General features: G+C 39.3%; 1 protein-coding gene across 1 annotated transcript in view; it reads left to right on the top strand.

Annotated features, from left to right (window-relative positions):
• LOC127636063 (ciliary neurotrophic factor receptor subunit alpha-like) overlaps positions 1–22,173 on the top strand; it is a 335,920-nt gene that overhangs the window by 179,755 nt on the left and 133,992 nt on the right. The window contains exon 3 of the mRNA XM_052116438.1: positions 598–831. Coding sequence (XP_051972398.1) covers positions 598–831 — 234 coding nt within the window. The remainder of the gene's footprint in view (positions 1–597; positions 832–22,173) is intronic.

Below are 22,173 nucleotides of genomic sequence, written 5' to 3'. Positions count from 1 at the left end.
ACAATAAACACATTTAAATTAAAACACGTTTAAATTGATGCAAAAATGTATGATAGGAGATGGTGCTTTTTTCAGTAACACGACAGAATAAGGTTGGTGTCTGGGTATAGATAGCAACATGTTGAGTTTATGTGTTATCATATTGTATTATAAATAAGCTGCTTGTGTTTGCTTCCTGTCAGTAAGTCAGAAAGACAGTAAAAAGTATTACATTATCTTGCATGACCATGTTTTCAGACCAAACTCACTTGAATGTGTCATTATTATGACATCAGAGCAAGCTAGTTTTAGTGTACTACAGTTTTGTGCATAATGGAACCATCGGGCTGGGGGAAGTCTCACAAGCGTTACTCTTGACATTTAAACACTATGTTCATTATGTTTACCTATATGAGTCCCACAGCAATTCTTGACCTACCCCTAACCCTAACTCTACCTTTGTAGCATGAAATGAGTCTCTCGTGTGACTTTCCCAGCCAGATGGTTCCCTTCTACACACGACCACTTCACAGGAGCACTTAAATTCAGCAATGGATTGTTTTGGTATACGTGAGAGTATGCTGATGGTGTTGACCTTGCTCTGTTCTGCTGATTCAGGTGCCAGGATTCAGTATGAGAGAATAGGAAGTGATGTCACTATGCAGTGTGGCTCACTGGACAGCGATGCCTCTGTAACGTGGAAGGTGAATGGTACAGATGTGAAGGCTCGCCGGCGGGAAGAAGGACCCCAGCTCATCCTGATGGAGGTGGACATGAGTAACAATGGCCTGTACAGCTGCTTCCAGAACCCTGACGGCCAGCGCCGAGACCAGATCACCCTCCGTGTAGGGCGTAAGTCACATCTATTTTTCCACACTTCACTTGTCTTTCTTGCTGGATCCATTGTGTTGTTCCAGTTTCCCCCCTCTGTGGAATAGTGGCTCAAAACAATCTGTGCTGAAATGCGCAGAACAAACTGTTTATCAGTTCAGGGATATTGTTAAAATTACATTTCAGCTGCCCGCTATGAATGCTGGGATCTATTGCAAGGGTATGCAGAGTTGCAGGTTCTACATGCAGCCAAAAATCCACAAGGATGCTTTTCCCTTTTTTTACTCTAACATTCTTAGTCTGATTGGCTGAACAGGGTTGGCCAAGTTTCTGAACACCTAACAGATGTTGCTGATGTGTAAACATGCAGACTGATCTCAGAGTAAAATCTAAAAGGTTGGTTGACTTTTCTTTTGCTAAAATCGGTCTGTGTTTACCAAAATTTTAAAAACTGCCCCCTGTGACCAAAGTAGTAAATGTTTTTTTTTTTTCATGTTTGAGCTCCATTTCTCTGGTATAACATCTATGGAGGGGCACCAAAAGTGAGTTGATTTAAGATGTACAGGCTGTAATAGAGTGAGTCGGCTTCCCATGTGATAATGTTGAAACATAGATGTTCATGTGTTGATTTATTAATCTGTGTGACATTGAAAGTTGTTTTTGTAGCTTAGTTTCAATAAATGCTCTTTTTGGAGCAGCAAAGGTGTTTTGAGTTCTGAAACTTGCAGTAGGTGTTCAAGCTCTTTTATCTCAAAAGATCAATAAAAATGTGATTCCTCATGACATGACTGCTTTACTACTTCCTCTGAAGAACCATCTTAGTCAGTGCTTCTCAAATCTTCATCTACTTTGACTTTATACTGCTTTATCTTGATCTTATATTGCTTTATCATATATTGCTTTTTTCCTTTCATTCCCAGTATCCTTGCTAGACCTCTGAATGACCCTGTGCAGTGTTTACACCAACACTTTTTCTCCTAAACAAACTGTGTGCTTGTTTCTGCTACCCATTCCTCTCAGAGAGGGCAGAAACCACTTGTTTAGATGTTCCCACTGTGTATTTGAAGAGTTGAATTATTAACAATGCTCATTGTTTGACCCCCATTGGCCCCATCTGCCCTTGGTTCTCCTCTGGCCCCTGATCCCAAATCTTCCTCTCCGCTCATCTTCTCCATCAAGCAGCTGCTTCTATCTGTGTGGGAGCCACTGGGGTGCAAGTTTTGTGTCTTAACTATTTTGCAAGTGGATTTATGGGTCATGCTGGATAATTTTAAGGGGCTACACAGTATGATGTCATAGAAAATGGTTGGCAGGCCAGATGTGTTCTTTCTGCAACATGGTTATGATGAGTGATATAACAGGGTCATTAGTTGGACTTTAGGCATCTTAGAAGTGAGACCATGCTGAACTTGTTTTTGAAACCGAATTGTTTTTGGCTGAAATGTGGTGAAAACTAGAGTGACCACAGAAAGTACTTGGACACGTATGCCATTGTTAAAATATGTCACATTCCTTTCATTACATAGCAAAATATCAAACCAAGTGCACACACACACACACACACACATGTTGGTGCAGTTATTCTTATGAGGACTCTCCATAATGGACATAATGAAGACATAATGATTTTTCTATAGTTTTTTTTTAACTATAGATTCAATCCCCTAACCCTACTCCTAACTTTTTTATGTTATACTAGTTTAGTATGTTTTGGAACCCATTTGAATTATGGGGACACTAGAAATGTCCTCATAAACCACATTTATAGCATATTATCCTTGTAATTACCAGTTTGTAACCTAAAAATATATCCTTGTAAACCACCCAAACCTGCCCACCCACCCAACCACACACACACACACACACACACACACACACACACATACACACATCATTTTATTGCTGTTGATTTAACACGTTATTCAGTTTGATTAATTATATAAAAAATAACAATGCAGTTCATCATGTACCTGGATCTTAATAAGCAATATTACCACCACAGGAGCAATTCAAGCTTGAACTACTACCTGTTTTCAGCAGTGGACCGTAAGCAAAACTCCAGCTGTATAGGTAATGCACAGCCAGGTACGTTGCAACAGGGTAGGCAAACCAGGAAATTGCCTGGGGCCCCGAGCAGGAAGAGGGGCCCCCTCAAGGATGGCTGATTACATTGGACCACAGAACTCCCTTAAATTCTTTGATGGTACAAGACACTGCAATGACACGTCCAGAACCCCCCCTAAAGGGGCCCCCATGCTACGAGCTTGCTGTCAAAAGTTCTGTAGTTTCAGAGCAGCAATTAAATGATGGACCATGAAATGGATTTACCTGTCCGGGCATATTAAAAGGAAACAAGAGTAAGAGGAAAAGATAATAAGTTAAGATAACTGATAATAATAATTTTTATTTGGGGGGTTTGTTGGTTTGGGGGGGGGTCAGCATTAGCGATGGCACAGGATGAGGATGCATTTTTGTATACAAACAGCTGGACAGAGCGTAATTACGAGTGCAGGGATCTCGAGATGTGTTTTCCTAAGTATCAAACTACGTTTAACTTGACTCAGTGGCCTAAAAATGCTGTGTTTATTACACAACGCAATCAAAGTGTCAAAAAGCATCTGCCTGATGCATGTGTGCATTAAGGTGTCCTAAAATTCCTCATAATAAATCTCTATTGGACAGATTGACAAATTCAATTGAAAAATGTATTAGGCAAAGCTTGTCACACCAAATATTGATTTAGCTTTTTTATATGTTTACTGGACTTTATATGACGTTATTTGATATTTGATAATTTTAGGCACTTCTGAAAAATGTGTTGATTTTTTGTACTGTGTTGGGTCACCACTTGATGGGCCCTGAAATAAAACCAGTTAAGATCTACTGTATTAAACATAAAATATTGTGTTGCATTACGCATTATTTTCGGAATATGCAAAACACAGGGGAACAAAGGCAGTTTTGTATGTCTTTAGAGAATATTTTGAATCGGTTTTGCCACTCACTAAAAACCCTTGGAGCTAAATTATGAACTGCTACAGTGGAGCAAATGTGCAAAGCACTGTAATCAGTATCAGTGACAAGATGCTACGGTAATTCTGCCTGACAGCAATTTCATTGACTAATCAAATTAGAGGAATGGAGAGGAGAAAACTGGAGATGAGTCTTCTTATGAGAACATGATGAGGAATGTGCTTATGTGCTGTGTATTTCCGGGGCTCCTGAGAGAGATGGAACGACATGTGAGATCACATCATTAATAAAAAATAGTCTAATTCCTCTGAAGGAATTTAATTTTAGACTTCCATTAATAACATCACACTGCAAAGAGCATTGATTACGGTTTATTTCTCACAGCTGATTACTGCTTTGAAATATATTTTAATTCTGTCTGTCTCAGCAGTATGTCCTTTAGCAAACGAGATCTCTTAATACTGCAATTGTTTCTCATAGGCAGCAGTGAAAATAAAGGGAGAATGAATGGAGTCTATTTCTTAGCTCGTGTTCTTTTCAGATTTTTCTCCTGGGATTAAATATCTGAAATAAATACAATATGAGCCAGTGGCGAGGGAAAAAAATCTCCAATATAATGATGCGTATACCTCAATATTCATTCATTTACACAGCTTAATACCTATTGTTGCATAATTACTAACGTTTATTAGTAGTAATTTACCTTAATAGGTCATATTGTTGCGATGAAAAATGAAATGGCAATAGATTAACTAATAACAATTAACTAAGTTTATTATTAGTAATTTAAAAAGGGGGGAGGCTTCTGACACACATTCATTAAGTAGCTCTATTTTTTCTGTAAATAATTTTTTTGTGTGTCTTTTAGTAATCAACATGCTAGTGTGCTCCGATACATCGATAATATTGATGACGTGACGTTGCACTCACATTTTTGTCCAATAAAGTTTTCTCTAGAATCAGAATCACCCTTACAAAAAAATCTAAATTTGCGCAAACTTTCTGCAAATTCACCGCTTATGATTTTCACATGCAAATTAATTTTGTGGAAAACGCTTTATTGTCGCCAAAGGTTTGGTGTAGGTTTATCACTACCGGCGAAGAGCTGCAAACTCCTGACAAAAATCTGCGGTGAATAGCAAGCTCATTTGCATGTGAAAATAATTAATAATGAACTCTACATTTATTGTATGACTGTGGTTTAAACTGAAGGCAATTGGATTTTTAAAAGAAGGGATGAGCCCTTCAATGTGTGCACCCCGACATTTTTGCAAAATAATAATATTTGGTCCTTTGTACGTGTCGCAGAATTCCTAGGTGAAATGTCCACCCTGTGGTGCTTAAGAGCAGTTTGAGGGTAACGCGCTAAAAGTAACGCGCTTTTATGTAATCAGATTACTTTTCGAGTAACGGTTAAAGTAACAGAATATTATTAAATTTTTTTCAACCATAATATGTGAGTTACTTTTTAAATAAAGTAACGCATTGCTTTTGTACACCTCTACTGTCCATGTATTGTGAGAAATCAGGAGTAAAAGCAAACTTCGGGGAGGAGACATAGTGCTTGATGGGCATTGAAGTTTTATAGTGTGTGAGGCCACAGACTATTTAGCAGGGAGAGACGAGTCACTTCTATTTAAATGAATGGGAGAGATTGGAATGCCCAACCAAGAAGCTCTAACACCCAATAATCAATGGATGTAGAAAGGAAGTCCCACCTTACAGTTGAGGTTTTGTGCAATTGAAATGCTATCAAACAATCTTGTAAATGCAGTTTATGTAATGCAAACATTAAAATGTGTCAGCTTTCAAGTCAAGCACTATAGTAAAAGTTTTTTGATGTCATAAGATAACATTGTGTGAGGACAGGGTGAAAAGTGTTTATGAACTGATAATCTGCCATTTTACTTGTGATTTGTGTTAAAGTGAATAAATGTTATTGTTTTTGTGCCGCAATACATGTGCATTGATCTACATAAAAATTATTTTGCAACAATCTAGGTATAGCAAAGTGATTCTATGAGACCAGATTGGAAATATGTCAACACAAAAGAGAAAACTGCACTTGTTAAATAATTTCATGGGGTCACAAAGGCTTATGAGCTACAAAAGCACAACCTTTGAAAAAAAAAAAAGCCTTTGGAATGGGCTTTTAATCCCGTTTTAAAACTCTACAAACATGCAAAGAGGAGAACAGAATCTCACTCTGCAAGGATATTTTATATTATACAGCAACATATTTTGAGCTCATGTCTGGTTAGCTGTTATGCTGTATGGACACTCTGGGTCACTGGCAAGCCGGCTCAGCTAACAAGATAAGTTATGCAACTAAGGGCCTGAATGATAATGGCTTTGTCCCAATTCCATAGACAGGGAGCAGGCCCTTCGCAAGTACATCATGTCTGTCACAGTAATCTTGCTAGGAATTAGAGGGAAGAATCAGGTCCGACCATTGCTTCTTAAAACAGACTCTTCAGTGGCTTGCCTAACAACTTGTAAGTCAACTTTTACTTAGAAATCATAGTTATGGTGTTTTTTTTTTTGACCATGGATGGTGCAAGATAGCTACTGATGGATCCAATTTTTGTAACCAGACATCGCTCTTCCACATACAGTATTCTTTTTTCAGATCCTCAGATTGTTCTTTGCCATGAGGTGCCATGTTGAACTTCCAGTGACCAGTATGAGGAAGTGTGAGAGTGATGACACCAAATTTAACACACCTGCTCCCCATTCACACCTGAGACCTTGTAACACTAACGAGTCACATGACACCGGGGAGGGAAAATGGCTAATTGGGCCCAATTTGGACATTTTCACTTAGGGTTGTACTCACTTTTGTTGCCAGCGGTTTAGACATTAATGGCTGTGTGTTGAGTTATTTTGAGGGGACAGCAAATTTACACTGTAATACAAGCTGTACACTCACTACTTTACATTGTAGCAAAGTGTCATTTCTTCAGTGTTGTCACATGAAAAGATATAATCAAATATTTACAAAAATGTGAGGGGTGTACTCACTTTTGTGAGATACTGTACATCTGAGGATTCGCCCTAATCAGTCATAACCACATCAAACAATGAACAAAAGGACATTTTTATAAACCGTTTTGGTTTCTTTTTCCTGTGGTGTTGCACTGGGAAGCCTCACCCACTGTGATATCTCATTGATTCAAAATACTGTTCAACATAACTTTCAAATATATGTATTAATTGGCTGTTATCGTGGCCTTTATTTACTTGTTGCTTTGAGGTTTGTTAGGATGCAGTGTTAGAAAGGTAAAGCAGAGAGCAACTGTAAATTATTGGCTAAAGAGGGGTGAAATGGAAATATTGCAGACCACATTCGAACCTGTATTTCCCACATGAGCACCAAGGCTCAACCCATCAGGAGTAATAATAAAAACAATGTGTTTAATTTATAACGCCTTTCCAAAGGTCGTAGTATGTGCGCTAACAGCTGTGCTGTGGCTCCAACCAGTTGCACCAACTTCAGTAAATGTCATTCAAGAAATTGTAGAATAATTAATGCTTTGCAGAGAAAAAGTCGAATGTCAACCTAATATCAAGTCAACATGACAACAATGTTGCTTGTATGAAATAATTAAATAAATAATTAAAACATAATTAGTCATGCCCCCAACCTTTATGTAAATTCAGTAATAAGGAATGTTCCTACCATCGGATCAATTTAAGCTTGATGTACCACCTTGATTTTTATCATTTTTTTTTGTAGATCTGTTGCAGTAGGAGGTCGTCCTTGAAACTCCAGCTGTACTCACTCAATTACTGCTGAAAAAGATCACAAAATAATGCATAGACCTGTTTTTTAACTTTCAAACTATGCTCAACTTTACACAGTGGCTTAGTGTCCGTCTGACACATAAGTACATGAACCAACAATTAAAAGGGTTACTCTTAACAATATGGAAATAATAATAAAAACAAATATATATTTTACTTTTAAAGCCACTTTGTGTATTGTCTAAATGCTTTTTTTTTCCTGTGCTTTCAGAGTATACAGTATTGTGCACATAATTTTTTTCACAGAAATATTAGTCTTAAAACGGTTATTTTATATATTCTGCTTTTAGTATATCAGTTGAAATATTAATTTTAGATTTCAACGTTCCCTTTGCAAATAGAATTGAATAGAAGAAGAACAAGGAGCCCCACAACAGATGGCATGACCTCCACAGAGCCCGGATCTCAACATAATTGAGTCAGTATGGGATAAAATGAAGAGACAAGCAAATGAGACAAACTAAATTGATAGAAGAACTGTGGCAAGTTCTCCAAGAAGCTTGGAACATCTTATCTGCTAACAACCAAGAAAAACTGTGCCCAGCTGTACCTAGGAGAATTGGTGCTGTTTTGAAGGCAAAGATTGTCACATCAAATATTTATTTACCTTTATTATTATTATTTATTTATTTTTGTTTACTGGACTTTGTATGATGTTAATTCATAATTGAAAACTATTTATGGCATTATTTTTGAAGAAATCCTCACTGTATAACTTTTTGTGCCTTTTGCATAGGACTGTATGTATAACCTGGACTCATTACTTAACAGTGACAGCATTCTTGCAAAACTAATGTGCCTTTTTACACATTTGGCTTCAGGTTCCTGGTGGTGACAAAAGCAAGTGAAATGGTGTAGAAACAGGTGTGATTTTAAGGTAAATATTAGATGGAGGGTTTAATGAGTAAAATGTGCCTCACTAACCTAAAACTTTAATCTAAGCCAAACTGATAATTATCCAAATCAAGGTAGACACAAAACAGACCATACCCCAAACCAACACCTAAACCTAACCGATATTGTTAATGTAAAGCAAAATTTTCTTAAGCAACCACACCATCTTGTGTCGCTTTGCATGACACTTTTGTCTCGTGTCAGCCTGCGTGCTTGACTGGTCTCGAACCGCATACTTCAGAGTCCAAAATCCAACACTCTATCACAGGGGTCAGAAACCTATGACACACGTGCCAGCATTGGCACACAGTAATCACTGGCACGCCAGCAGCGGCAAGAGAGACGTAGACTATTTTATTTATATAAATCCGCACCTGCATTCCAATCTACATCTTGATGTAATCCATCTCATGATGGCGCGGTGTGTTTTCATGAGCTGAATGGGAGGCTAAACAAAAAGTTAAAATGTGACGAGACTGCAGTATACCCAACAGACTTGTGCAGGGTGTGCAAGCCATTCGCACATCACAAGCCAGCAGTGCTTCGCGTTTGGTTAATCGTGCAAGTAAACACGCACGCTTTGCTTGCTTTGATCAGGTTGTGTGGGGATTCTGTTTTTCATTTGTTTCTTTTAGCTTTCAGAATAACATGTGATATAAGGAAAACACCACTATTAATCCTTGAGATTTCCAACCCAGCATACAGGCACACCCTCCGTAAACCCTCAAAATTCAAAATTACAAAATTTTATGGTTTTGCAGATGTGATTCACCGAAAAGGGCTAAAAAGTTGATTGGCTTGTGATGCACGAGTCTCATCACACTTTAATTGTGTTTAGGCTCCCATTCAGCTGATGAAAAACTATGTAGATTGCAGGTGTGAAAAACTAAATAAAATAGCCTACTCCTCGTTCACTGTTTCTTGCGTGCTAGTGATTACCCCTCTGCGTGATTTAGAAAAATATATTACATTATCTAAGAAATATTTATGATTCTGCACAATTTCATGTTCAGTAATCAAATAAGCAAATTTGTGACATTAACTGTTAACTCATTTTGTACAAAAGGACAGCCTTTGACCAGGAAAATAAAAAATGCCACTCCATGTGAAAAAGGTTGCTGACCCCTGCTCTATCAGTTGAGAAACCGCCGAACCTCATGTTGGAATATGTTGGAATAAGTGTGTAAATGTAGGTGGGTCTGTAATACAAGCGTTAAAATTTATAGTTTTTCAAATGATGCGTTATAATAAAAGTGTTTTGATATTATAGAAACATAGCATAACATAACAGTGTGTGAGATAAAAGTGTGAAAATTAAGTGTTTATAAAGTCACAATCAGCTGTTGTAGTCATTATTTGTGTGAAAGTGAATAAAATGCAGTTGTTTTAGTGCCTCTAGTGTTCATTGCACCAAGAAACTGTACCGGAAGACTGTAGAATTTGGCATGTAAAAGTCAGTTTGCTAAAATTTAGTTATAGTAATTCTATGAGACTATATAATGTAATGTATTTAAATTATCTAAATTATTATAATTATTATGATATTATTATATAGTTTATTTAAATACTATATACCAAATTCTTTATTTGGGGGCCTATCTCAGTGAATGTTTTGATTAAAAAATTAGCACATCATGTATTTACTTTCATTTCAAATTTAATCTATTTAAATTTAGATGGATTTGACAGCCACATTTTAATAGATTTTAGATTTTACCACACACACACACACACACACACACACACACACACACACACACACACACACACACACACGTTGCGTTTCCATGCTTTATGGAGACTTTGCATAGACATAATGGTTTTTATACTGTACAAACTATATATTCTATCCCCTAAACCTAACTCTCACAGAAAACTTTCTGCATTTTAAAATTTTCAAAAAACATAATTTAGGATGATTTATAAGCTGTTTTCCTCATGGGGACCAACAAATTTTTGTTTTACTATCCTTATGGGGACATTTGGTCCCCACAAAGTAATAAATACATGCTCCCACACACACACACACACACACACACACACACACTTACCACATTGCTAAACTATTGTGGCACAATTCATAAACAACAAAGTGAAAATTGTATGTTTGCCTAACCTAATATTACGTTTCATGTTCATATTATTCACATAATTGCATATGTGTACTCCACGGACATTTTGATTATGAAGCAGAATCTGCCATTAAGGCAAAATAACGAAACATCACTTCCTTCTACCCCCTTAAGGGACAGAAAATTAAAATTGCATTCAACCGCACACCCCCACAAACGAGTCTGAATTATAATGTGCTGAACAGTTCAGATCACATCTTTGCCCAGAACATTTTTTGGTTCATTTCTTTGTGAGATGGGCCCAGTTTTTTTTTTTTTTTTTTTTTTTTGTTAAGACCGAGCTCTCTTTTCCTGCCAACCATATTTTTTTATTGCATGTGATTAATATTTTGTTTACTGTTTGGATCCTCTGGGATTGTGGAGAATGGGTCGGCCAAATGTAGTGTACAGTAATTACATCAGAGCTGGAGAGAAAAACTCTGTGAGACAAAACTAGAAAAGTTGCTCACCCAGCACGAGAGGCCCAGATTCGCTGTTGCTTTTCCATTAGTAAATGTATTTTAAATTTAAGGAAACAATCTGCATGCCCTCTGGGGTTACTTTTTTAGTTATTTGAAAACAGGCATCTTGGAATTGATCAGACATCTGAAATCACAGGAGAAAAAAATACAAAAAAAAATAAATAAATATATATATATATATATAGCATTCAGCAGTTTGTGACCCATTTTACTTTTGTAATTTATTAATTTGTATTTTTTTTTTTTTTTTGTATATGGATATGTAGTGTATATGTCCATCAAGAATTGATTGGACAGTGAAAAGTGTGTGTTACATACCAGAATGGAGGCAGGTGGTTGGAGGGGAGAGGTTGATTGGTGATGACCAATCAAGTAATTTCAGATGTGGATCAAGTTAATACATTTTGATGGTAGATTACAAATACAAGTTGTTTGAAATCTAGCTGACCTGTCTGTAGGTGTGTCTCTGATAAGTAGCAATGGGCAACAGCCAATGAAACTGTGAGAGGAAAGAGCGCAAGAGCAGGGTATGAAGGATTTGCTTACCGCTAACTAAATCTTCATAACAGATAAGCCTTGCTGTCCACATCTCACCAGCAACCGTATCATCCATATTTTCAGATTTTTCGTTTTTTTTATTCAGAGCAAATTAGTGCAAAACCCACCAAATGCTCTTGCTCTATGTTGTTTGTTTACCTATCATCAAGAATCAACTCAAATGGTATTTTCTTATCATGTCAGAATTAGTGTTTACTTATGAGTTTCTGACTAGTAAAAAAAACATTCACATTTGTCAATCTTGTAATTCCAACTTCTCCCATTTGACCAATGTGACATTATCTAAAAAATTGAATGACAGTGCCTCTATTTACACACACTTCTGTAATTTTAACCCTTAAATGCAAACCTCAGGTCTTTAGTGACCCGGGATCTCATTCTACCCTCTTTGACTAATACATTTTTTGGAGTTATGACCTCACCTCGTATAGTATTCCTAGTATTCCTCAACCTTTCTCTTATGAATAGTGAGGAAAAAAAAGAAGAAAAATTGAAAAGTATAAACATATATATATATATATATATATACACACACACGCACACCGATCAGCCACAACATTAAAACCACCTGCCTAATATTGTGTAGGTCCCCCTCGTGCCGCCAAAAATTTGCCGACCTGAATCTCAGAATTTTCTGAGCATTCTGAGATTATATTCATCTCACCATAATTGTACAGAGCAGTTAAGAAAAACAAAAAGATCAGAAAAAAAAGCCATCTAATTTTTATAATAATTATCAAATGTGTATAGTGTCATTAGTGACCCGAAATAGTGTTGCAATATACAGTATATTTGCACTTCCATAAATGACTATTGAATGATGATTTTCTGTGTAACAATGGTGTATCCCAAATGCATGTGCACATACATATTATATATGTTATTTGTTTCTCGATGTGGCACTGTTGTTTCAGCGACTTACTTGATTTACTGTAAAACTGCTATTTGAAGAAGAAGCAACATGGAAGTAAACTATAGCAAGTACAAACACATGAACAATATGATATGGCTGTTGTCATTTGGGGGCACTACTGGAATTCTGTAAGTTGTATTTCTATATAGAGTCAATATGTGCCTAAGAATATGAATATGTGTTGCTTACATGTATCTTATGTAGCTTACTATGCATTGACAGCCCGTTGCGTCTCATAAAATTCCAGTGTGGCAGTAATGATTCCCATTGTATCATTTGTCTTGAAAACTTTTTGAAAATTGTATACTATCTGGGCATTTTGTAGATCCATTTGTGATAGATATGCATGCCGGGTCACTAAAGACCTGAGGTACGTGATCATGTTTGGTTAAATCCCATATTTTTTAAGGTTAATGTAGTCAGTGTTACCTGGTGTAATTTTTTGTTTTTCACGATTTTGCTATAGAATGTAGAGGTTACTTAATGTAATGACCTGAGTATTTAGATGTCATCAGCAACATCATAGAAATGAATAGTTGAGTCTTACAGTGTTTACAGGGTGACAAGTTTCTGACTTTTATTGTGGGCTAAGCTTTAGTATGTAGAGACACTTTTATCCCAGACTGCTCTGAGACTTTAATTTATTAAATAACATGGCAGATAGGAGACATTTTCAAAGCGTGTCAATATTATATTTAATACAGGTATAAAAATGATGTACATAAGTTTTCCATTTTATGAGCAAGTTGCAAGTTATGTAATAAAAATAAATGAATACATAAATAAATAATATATTTTTTTATCCATCTGGATGAATGGAGAACATTTCATTCTCACATTTGTGAGTGGAATTTCCATGCTGATCAATTTCCATAGCTTTACACTGAACAGGAGTGAAAGGAAAGAGAGTTATATACAGTAGATGCATGACATACTGAACTTTTCTGCTGCAGATTTATGCCATTTGCAGTCCATCAAATTCTTTTGGAGGAAGGATTGCTGAACTTTAGCTGTAATTTACAAGCCTCTTTCTCCAGGATTTCCTATCTAATCAAATTTTCCCAATTTTTTCCACAACGTCTGCCTTTCCTCAAACTTAACAGATATGGTAAAAAAGAAGAGGAAAATAAAGAGAACAAATGGCTAAATTCTTACAAACCCATTGCAGGCTATCGGTGTGTTCTAGCAAAGCGTTTACATGTTATTCAGTGTGAATATGGTTACTGTCAAACACATTTTCAAACGTAAGATGGATGTGGGTCTGAAAAGCAAGAAAATCAATAAGTAATTTAAATTTTTTGTGCTCCATTTCCTCAGGCATAACTTTTTTCCCTAGTAACATACTGATGTTTTTATTTATAGCTGAAGTAGACTGTTAATACACACCAAACATGGTTGTGCAATCTGGAGAATCTTTGTTTTTAATCAGTTTTCATTTTGCTGGGGAAATGTGTAAGTACTTTGAAGGAAATTAATTGGATAACGTGTTACATTGTAGATTTTTTATTTATTTATATTTTTCCCCCTTAAAAATATCTAAAAATCCTTTAAACAAGAAAAAGATTTATTGAGAAGCTAAATGTGTTTTACAGTATACATGATGTAATGATGGGGCAGTGGTGGCTCAGTGGTTGAGGCTCAGGGTTACTGACCAGAAGGTTGGGGGTCAAGCACCAGCACCACCAAGATGCCACTGTTGGGCCCTTGAGCAAGGCTCCAAAACTCCAGGTGCTCTGGGGGGATTGTCCCTGTAATAACTGCACTGTAAGTCGCTTTGGATAAAAGCGTCTGCCAAATGCATAAATGTAATGTAAATGTTATGAAAAAGACATTTCAAATGTGACAAAATGTGTTCACCCCAAGCATCTGCATCCACTGAACTGATCTGAACATTTTCAGGATGGGCTCGAAAACGGTAGCTAAGCTTTAAACATTGCATAACACACAATCTGTATGCTTTCAATATGAACTATGTCGGATTAACCACTGCTTTTGGAGGGTCTGCGTAATCTTTACACAGCAACAATAGAAATTGTTGCACCGATACCCTCATGTTTATTCTCCAAACAATCAAGAAGTAATGCTGGACTTGGCCCCTCAGAACCCATGCACAAGTATTTGGCAAGATGAAACAAATCAAAACATGACAAAATACGAGAGTGGTTCCTTTCAGATGAGCCGGTTTTATTGCAGAATACCACGCTGGTATTGATATTGGCTCGATTGGAATTTGAAGATGTGGGCTCTCGATTTTTTCCATATGCCATCAACATGGATTGTATGCCACATTGAGTTAGCTTATTAAGCTGAAATCTGGTAAAGCTGTTTATCTGTTAAGGCTTAACTTAAAAAAAAACAGCCCACACACTCACACACTCTTCCCAGCTTCTCTAGCGTGGGTTTATATGTGTGTGTGTGTGTGTTTGTAGTGGAAGCTACGATAGGGCTGGCACCAGTCACAACTTAACATACAGGAAGAGCAAATTAACATACTACAGCTCATCTGTGTCGGTGAATACCAACTACATTTTTGATGATGTTGCTATTTTGAATATCTTCTGTGTTATTTCAAAATAATGGCATTTCTAAGACTACTTTTCTACATTCTAGCTTGATTCAAAAATATTTCAGTTTCCAACAGGCCATCAGCACAGGACTGAATTATACTTACATAGTTACTGCCTACCCATCGACCTACCTGGACTTACACAGGCAGCCACATATCTACCTACCCTAAGCTTAACCCAGCTACCTACCAAATCCCCCACCAACCTACCTAGCCTACTAAACCACCCACCTACCTACAAACCACCAACCCACCCACCCATTTTCCCTAACGGCCCACATTTCTACCAACCCTACTTAATCACCCTGCTACGTACCTACCTAAACTTACTCACCCACCTAACTGGCCTAAGCCTACACACTCACTCACATACATAACCTATAACCTACCTAACCTACACAACCACTCACTAACCTACAAATCCCACCTACCTACCTAACGTAGCAAGCCAAACCAGCAACCCAAATACCTTTCTAACCTGCCCATCCCTCCACTTACCCTAACCTCTGACATTTCTGCCAACCCTAACAATAACCCACCAACCTACTCCTCTAAACGTACTTACCCACCAATCTACCTACACTAAATCTACCCAACCACCCAACCTACATATGCATGTGCACATACATATTATATATGTGTGGCAGGGCGGAGGGCAGGGCCGGGTCGTGATCATACACACCCAGTCCCGTATTAGGCTAATCAAGCCTTCGAGAGGGATAAAGGTCGACTGCAGAGGATCGTGCGGGAGAGAGAGATCGTTTACGGACATGTCCGTCGTGTGTGTGTGTCTTTTGTTTAAGTTTGAAATTAAACTATTATTTATATTATCATGCCGGTTCTTGCCTCCTCCTGTACAAACACATGAACAATTTGATATGGCTAATATAATTGGGGTGCACTACTGGAATTCTGTAAGTTGTATTTCTATATAGAGTCAATATGTGCCTAAGAAAATGAATTTGTGTTGCTTAAATGTAAAACAAAAGACTGGACTGGACAATACTAAAGACTTGCCTAGACTTCACCAGACTCCAACAACATTACAAGAACAATCCTAGCCAAGGGACAAAGGCAAACATATTTAGGGTTAAATACACAAGGACTAACATGGTTAACAAGACAACAAGACAACCAATGACAAGGCTGAACTAATGAACAGGATAAAAAGACTAATGTAAAATGAACCAGGGATAAAACATGACTAATAAAACACGATTACAAGAAGGTCACATGACAAAACAGGGAAATCACATGACATGACAGGAAACAGTGAACATGGAAACCCTAAACGTAATAAAATAACAACAAAAAAAAAGTCCATCATGGTTAGCACCAATTACTGGTCACTATGGAGGTCCCATGTGTTACAGTGGTTAAATCACTGTAACAGCCTTTCTTTGCTTATTGCTTATTTTCCTAGGGCCATTCATTATTGTAATGATAACCTAATAATCAGAAATCTCTAGCTATTTGAATTTGTTGCGAGGACATTATTTTCATCTGGATAAAGGGGCCTTTATTTAGAGATGAAAAATAAAATGTGAACATTATGGATCTTAGCCAAGTGTATAAAAATCTCTGCTCCCCCTAGAGGTACTTCACCTTGGCTGTAATGAGAACTGTGCTGGGCCCACACAGTTAATTATTTAAGCTCAGAGCAATTACAAAAATCACATTAAATAACATATAATGCTATTAACATGAGCTGCATTGGTGTTTACTCCTGATTGTGTTTGAAACGGACATAGGTTGACCATGTTCTGCACAAAGTGGCTCTTTAGTTGAACTTTTGAGTTCTTAATAATATTAATTTGTCTTTTTTTACAGATTATTGGTCTCATAAGCAACACTGCATTTTGAACACTGTTGGTTATTGTTAATAATAACCTTAAATTTGAAACCATAAAAAAATGGCTTGATAAACACAGATTTACATATACTGTATTATATCAAGTTATTACTACATTTGCCAGAAGTTTGCAAACCTTTGCCAACAGAGGACTGTTTACCAGTCTTTGGTGAACATTTGGCAAATATCAACCACTTCTGGCAAACAGTTCTTTGGCAAACCTTTAGCAAATATCAACCACTAAAGGCAAAAAGTTATTTGGTGAATGTGAGGGACAGAGGGGTCAGAAAAAAGGAACACAAGCTTACAAACTCATACATTTCTTACGACATAACAAAATCCACAAATAAAAAGATTAAATAACATTCAAGCAGAAACCAACTAACAAACTAAAGCTGACCTTTGCAAATGAACAAAGCAACAGCTTATAAAGGAAAGGATGGGCCCATTACATCGAAAGAAGGGAAAGCAATGTAACTTTACAGTTAATATATAACCCTAAATAAATCAAGATCGAATCAAATAGATAAATATATTAAATCAAAATGAAGAAAAGGAAATGTAATAAAATACCATTAATATACAACTAAAGAAGTCAAATAATAAAGATATCTGTCTCCCCCACCACATGCAATCTCAGCAAATATATGTCCAGACAGAACATTAAATGCTTAAAGTCCTTGTTCATGCACAGACTCAAATTTTCATCACCCCAGGATGCCGCTTCTGCAAAACCGCATCTATAGACCATCGCCACCAGGGTGTCACGATCTCGCTCACCTGCACCGTGTCTCGTGTCGTCTGCACCGTGTCTCGTGTCGTCTGCACCGTGTTTCGTGTCGTCTGCCCCGTGTTTTCTGTTTCACCTGTCACTAGTCACTTTCCATGTCACGCTCCCTTGTTGTCCGCCCGTGTTTTCTGTTTTACCGTTCACGCTCCCTGTCATGTCTTCCTTGTTGTCCGCCCGTGTTTCACTGTCTCTGTGAAAACTACACTTCCCTTCTTCCCATCGTTTCCGGCCCTGTCTGCGTGTTATTGTCCGCACCTGTCTGTCATTTCGTCATTACCGTGTCTCTTTATTTAAACCCCGCTGTTTTCCCTTCCCGTTGTCGTGCGTTGACGTTTCATGTTTTCGCTTATGTCGTTTATGACTCACTCTCTCTGTTCGTGTTCCCTGCCAGTTTGTCTGTTCTTTCGAGGTTACCCTTCTGTCGTCTCAGGTTTACCCTACCCTCTGTGGATGTGCGCTGCCCAGTCACTCCTGCACCCCTCCTGTGTTCCAGCCTGTATTTTAGTTTCCTTTTCCCATCGTGGACCTTTTACTTTGTTCCTGAGTTTGTTTATTTTTTGTTCTTATTAAATAAAACCTCACTTGGATCCTAACCACTCATCTGCCTCCTCCTGTCCCACACAAGTCATAACACATGGGTGTAAAGTAACGAATTACAAATACTCACGTTCCTGTAATTAACTACTTTTTCCCAATCATTTTACTTTTAGAAGTTGTTTAAAAATTGTATACTTTTACTTTTAATTGAGTACATTTGAAGTGCTGTAACTGTACTTTTAATATGCTATGATCCCACCGTCTGTGTTTGCTACTTACCTATCCTGTATATATTTTTATCTATCAACATGATTGGCTACGAGAGTCTCGTGACTCCCATCAAATTAAATCACACGTAACAACAGCAGCTCGATCAAACTGTTGAGTAGTGTTCTATATTTATATGTTATACATCTAGAAGTAGTTCATTTCAGCGATCGCGATAGCAAGACAACCGCTGGTTGGAATACATGCTGTAGGTTGACATTGACTATTTATTTCCTGACGTCTGTATCTGTGCACTGACAGGTGGTTAATGTTTGTATGCTTTACATGCGCATGCTCCGAGAGCGCTAATACCTCGATATTGACCCTTCCTACGGTTTCGCCTAAATGATCAAATACACTTTATAATTCCGCCAATGCCCATTTTGGTGAGGATTTAATGTAAACGCAGTCGTTTATGTCTAAAGTTAACTTTAAACAGTGGGACAAAAAGCATATTTGTATCAAAATCATCATGGTTACTTTGGTAACCTCCGTTCCCTGATGGAGGGGAATGTGGTCGAATGTAGTGACACAAGGGTTCTTTCTTGAGAGCCTCACGTACCTCTGAACTTGAGAAAAGGCCTATGAGAAATTGCCAGACAGAATTTTCATGTCCCACCTCCAGACATATGGGTATAAGGGGAAGTGGGCATGCGTCTGTCAGTCAGGTTTTTGCACTGAGGAGCTGAGAATAAGGTACGGCCGTTTACAGTGGTAGTGTCGTGGCAAGGGGGACACAACATCTCGTTCCCTCCATCAGGAAACGGAGGATACAACAGTAACCATGACGTTCCCCTTCTGTCACTCACTCAACATTGTGTGGAATGTAGTGATACAAGGGGTCACATTTAAAAACGGCATGCATTAGACCATATTATGTCTGCTATTACGAACTGCTGACACAGGTGCAAGCAAGCTACTGCATGCTAGAAGCAACTGTATCGGCCACACGTATCCCTCCCCAACGCCCCCAGAAAAAGGTGTCATATACAGACCTTAGGTTCCCAGCACCCCTAAGGGGGGGAACAGGTGACATGACAATCATGGGAGCAAGCCAGCCAGCCCCGGCCTTTTCTCTCTCGTCATAGAGCATAAAGCAGATAGGGCTATCTTAACGCTATGAAACGCATCAGGAAAGGTGATCTTTTCCGTTCCTATTCTTTCAGGGGTAAAGACCCTGCGGAGACCACATCCTGACCAAACTGGGGGGAGGTAACATGTGGCCAAAACGTCACATGGGTTGTCAAGCCACATGTGGAAGTGGCGCGGTGGCAGGTCCTACCTGGTGAGGGAGGAGCTCTACAAACACAGTGACCAGGGGCAGAGGGACTTCCCAAGGGAGACGCATGTCTGCCGACAGGGACATACAGCAGACAATACATCACAGGGAGTTGCCTGAAGAGGAAATTAGGCCTGTGGAGCCCTACCCCAGTACAGAGCATTTGAGGCTCGTAGTGGGTCTGGTCGAAAATTCCTCAGCTGAATTCGCAGGCCAGAAGTCTAGGGAGGAAGAACATCCAGGAAGTGAGAGCTTAGTGGCTAACCTGGGAGAGCGCACTGGATCAATTTGATGAAGGGTGCTAAGTGCAAGCAGAACACCCGGTCGGTATAACACTGAAACGAGGCGGGGGCCTAGCGAATTGAATCGCGTATCCGAGTCAGATGGTCCTGGTGAACCATCGCGACGGTTGGACAGCGAAAGCCATGCGTCCCAGCTCTGTGTGAGGGGCACTAATGGGACGATCATTTTGACGTACCGGGTGGGGCTTCGCAGCAAGTAATAATGTGTCGGGAGGCAAAACCGCATCCCGAGGCTTGGGTGTAGAGGAAAATGAGACTCAAAGCACTTACCTTGCTCCGTGCACCCAGCAAGTGAGCCTTGTCAACGTTGTGCATCTCGACCCTGTTCAGCCATAGGTGACATTCCTGGACCATCTGTGACCTTCGTGGCTCTGAGAGCAAGGTCGGTGGTCGGGTTCAGGACTACCCAAATGCAGATTTTAAGTGCCTTGGCTTGGTGGACTTGCAGGAGAGCCACGGCATGCAGGGCAGAGATGGCCTGTCGGGTGGCGCTGTATGCTTTTGAAGTCAGTGACAACGTCATCCAACAGGCTTTGGAGGGGAGTGCTGGATGATCCCGCCAGGTGGCGATGTTCTCGGTGCACAGGTGGAACGCAACCGCCCTATCCACCTGGGGGACCTCCGTGTACCCGTGGGCCACCCCACCGTCAAGGGTTGTGAGAGCAGACGAGCAAGGAATTCGGATCTGGGTAGTAAAATGTGCCATATACGACCTTGTCAGCTCCTCTGGGAAGAAAGGAACTAGGAGGTGTGGCTATGAGTGGCATCCTGACCCCATGAACCAATCGACTAACCATGAGGGGTGAGGGGGGGACGGAATTTTCCAGTCCAGCCTCATGCTCACGGCGGCCCTGGAAAGCACAGCGGACATCTCAGACTTGGTGAGAAGACCCGAAGGTGGCAGTTCGCTGTGACACTCTCCGATGCAGTGGCACAATCATCATCGAGCTCGCGTTGTCCGAATGAGACTACGGACTGGCCGTGAGGCGATCGGACCTGGACGGAAGCAAATGAACGTGCTGGGGGGGCAGGTGGTTCATGGGGATTTACCCAGTGCAACTGAGCCCATTGCTCTCCCCAAATCGCCTTCATCACTGTCCATGCCAGCCTTAATCCTGTAGGAAGAAGGAGTGGCGCGGGGGGCGGCTGAAGTGGCTTTCCCTAGGAGTAAGAACATAAACCATTCATAAATGCTTCCTCCATGTGATGCAGCCCAGAAATGCGAGGCAGCGCTTATGACCGTCAGGAGCGGAGAGAAAACAGCCACATCCAGGAACTACACAGAGGTGGAAAGACATCTTTAAAAAACGTGTTCTGGAAAGGACATTCAATGCATGCTGTGTATTGCTCTTTTGTGAATACTCTCTTTTAGAGGGAAAAATACTTCTCTATTAGAGGTATACACTCTTTTACAGATGTGCTGTCGAAGCGCCCAGGGGCATGGACTGCACAGCGTACAGAGAGGGAGAAAGCCGCTGGTAACGCGCCATAGATCCAACAGCAATGCTTTGATAGAGGTGAGTGGAACAGTAGTGAGACTCAGCTTGCTGCTGCACAACCGCTTCCCCTTATACCCGTATATCTGGGGCGGGACATGCAAATTCTGTCTGCCAATTTCTCATTGGCCTTTTCTCAAGTTCAGTGGTATGCGAGGCTCTCAAGAAAGACAGAAGGGGAAGTCAGACTTTAAGTGTACATGTATGTGAATTGAGCACAGTCTAGTAAGATATATATCATATAAAGGCTATTATTCAAACAACAAAAACGTCTCGGGTTACATGTGTAACCCTTGTTCCCTGAAAAAAGCGGAACAAGATGCTGCACTTTTGCTAAGCACTATGGGGAACAATCCTAGTTGTGACCGAGCTGAAATAATGTGTGTAACACGTCAATGAACATTGACCGGAATTTATAGCCTCGGCTGATGTAATCATTAGATGCACCTGCGGCCAGGCTATAAATGGATACGTCACCAGGTGTCGTCAGATACTTCTTTTTGAAGAGCAGTCCTGGGACGTCCCAGTGCGGCAAAGAA

Source organism: Xyrauchen texanus, chromosome 43, assembly GCF_025860055.1.
Source record: "Xyrauchen texanus isolate HMW12.3.18 chromosome 43, RBS_HiC_50CHRs, whole genome shotgun sequence".
NCBI classification, from domain to species: Eukaryota; Metazoa; Chordata; class Actinopteri; order Cypriniformes; family Catostomidae; genus Xyrauchen; species Xyrauchen texanus.
Note: the sequence above shows the minus strand (reverse complement) of the source record. Positions and strands in the feature narration are given on the sequence as shown.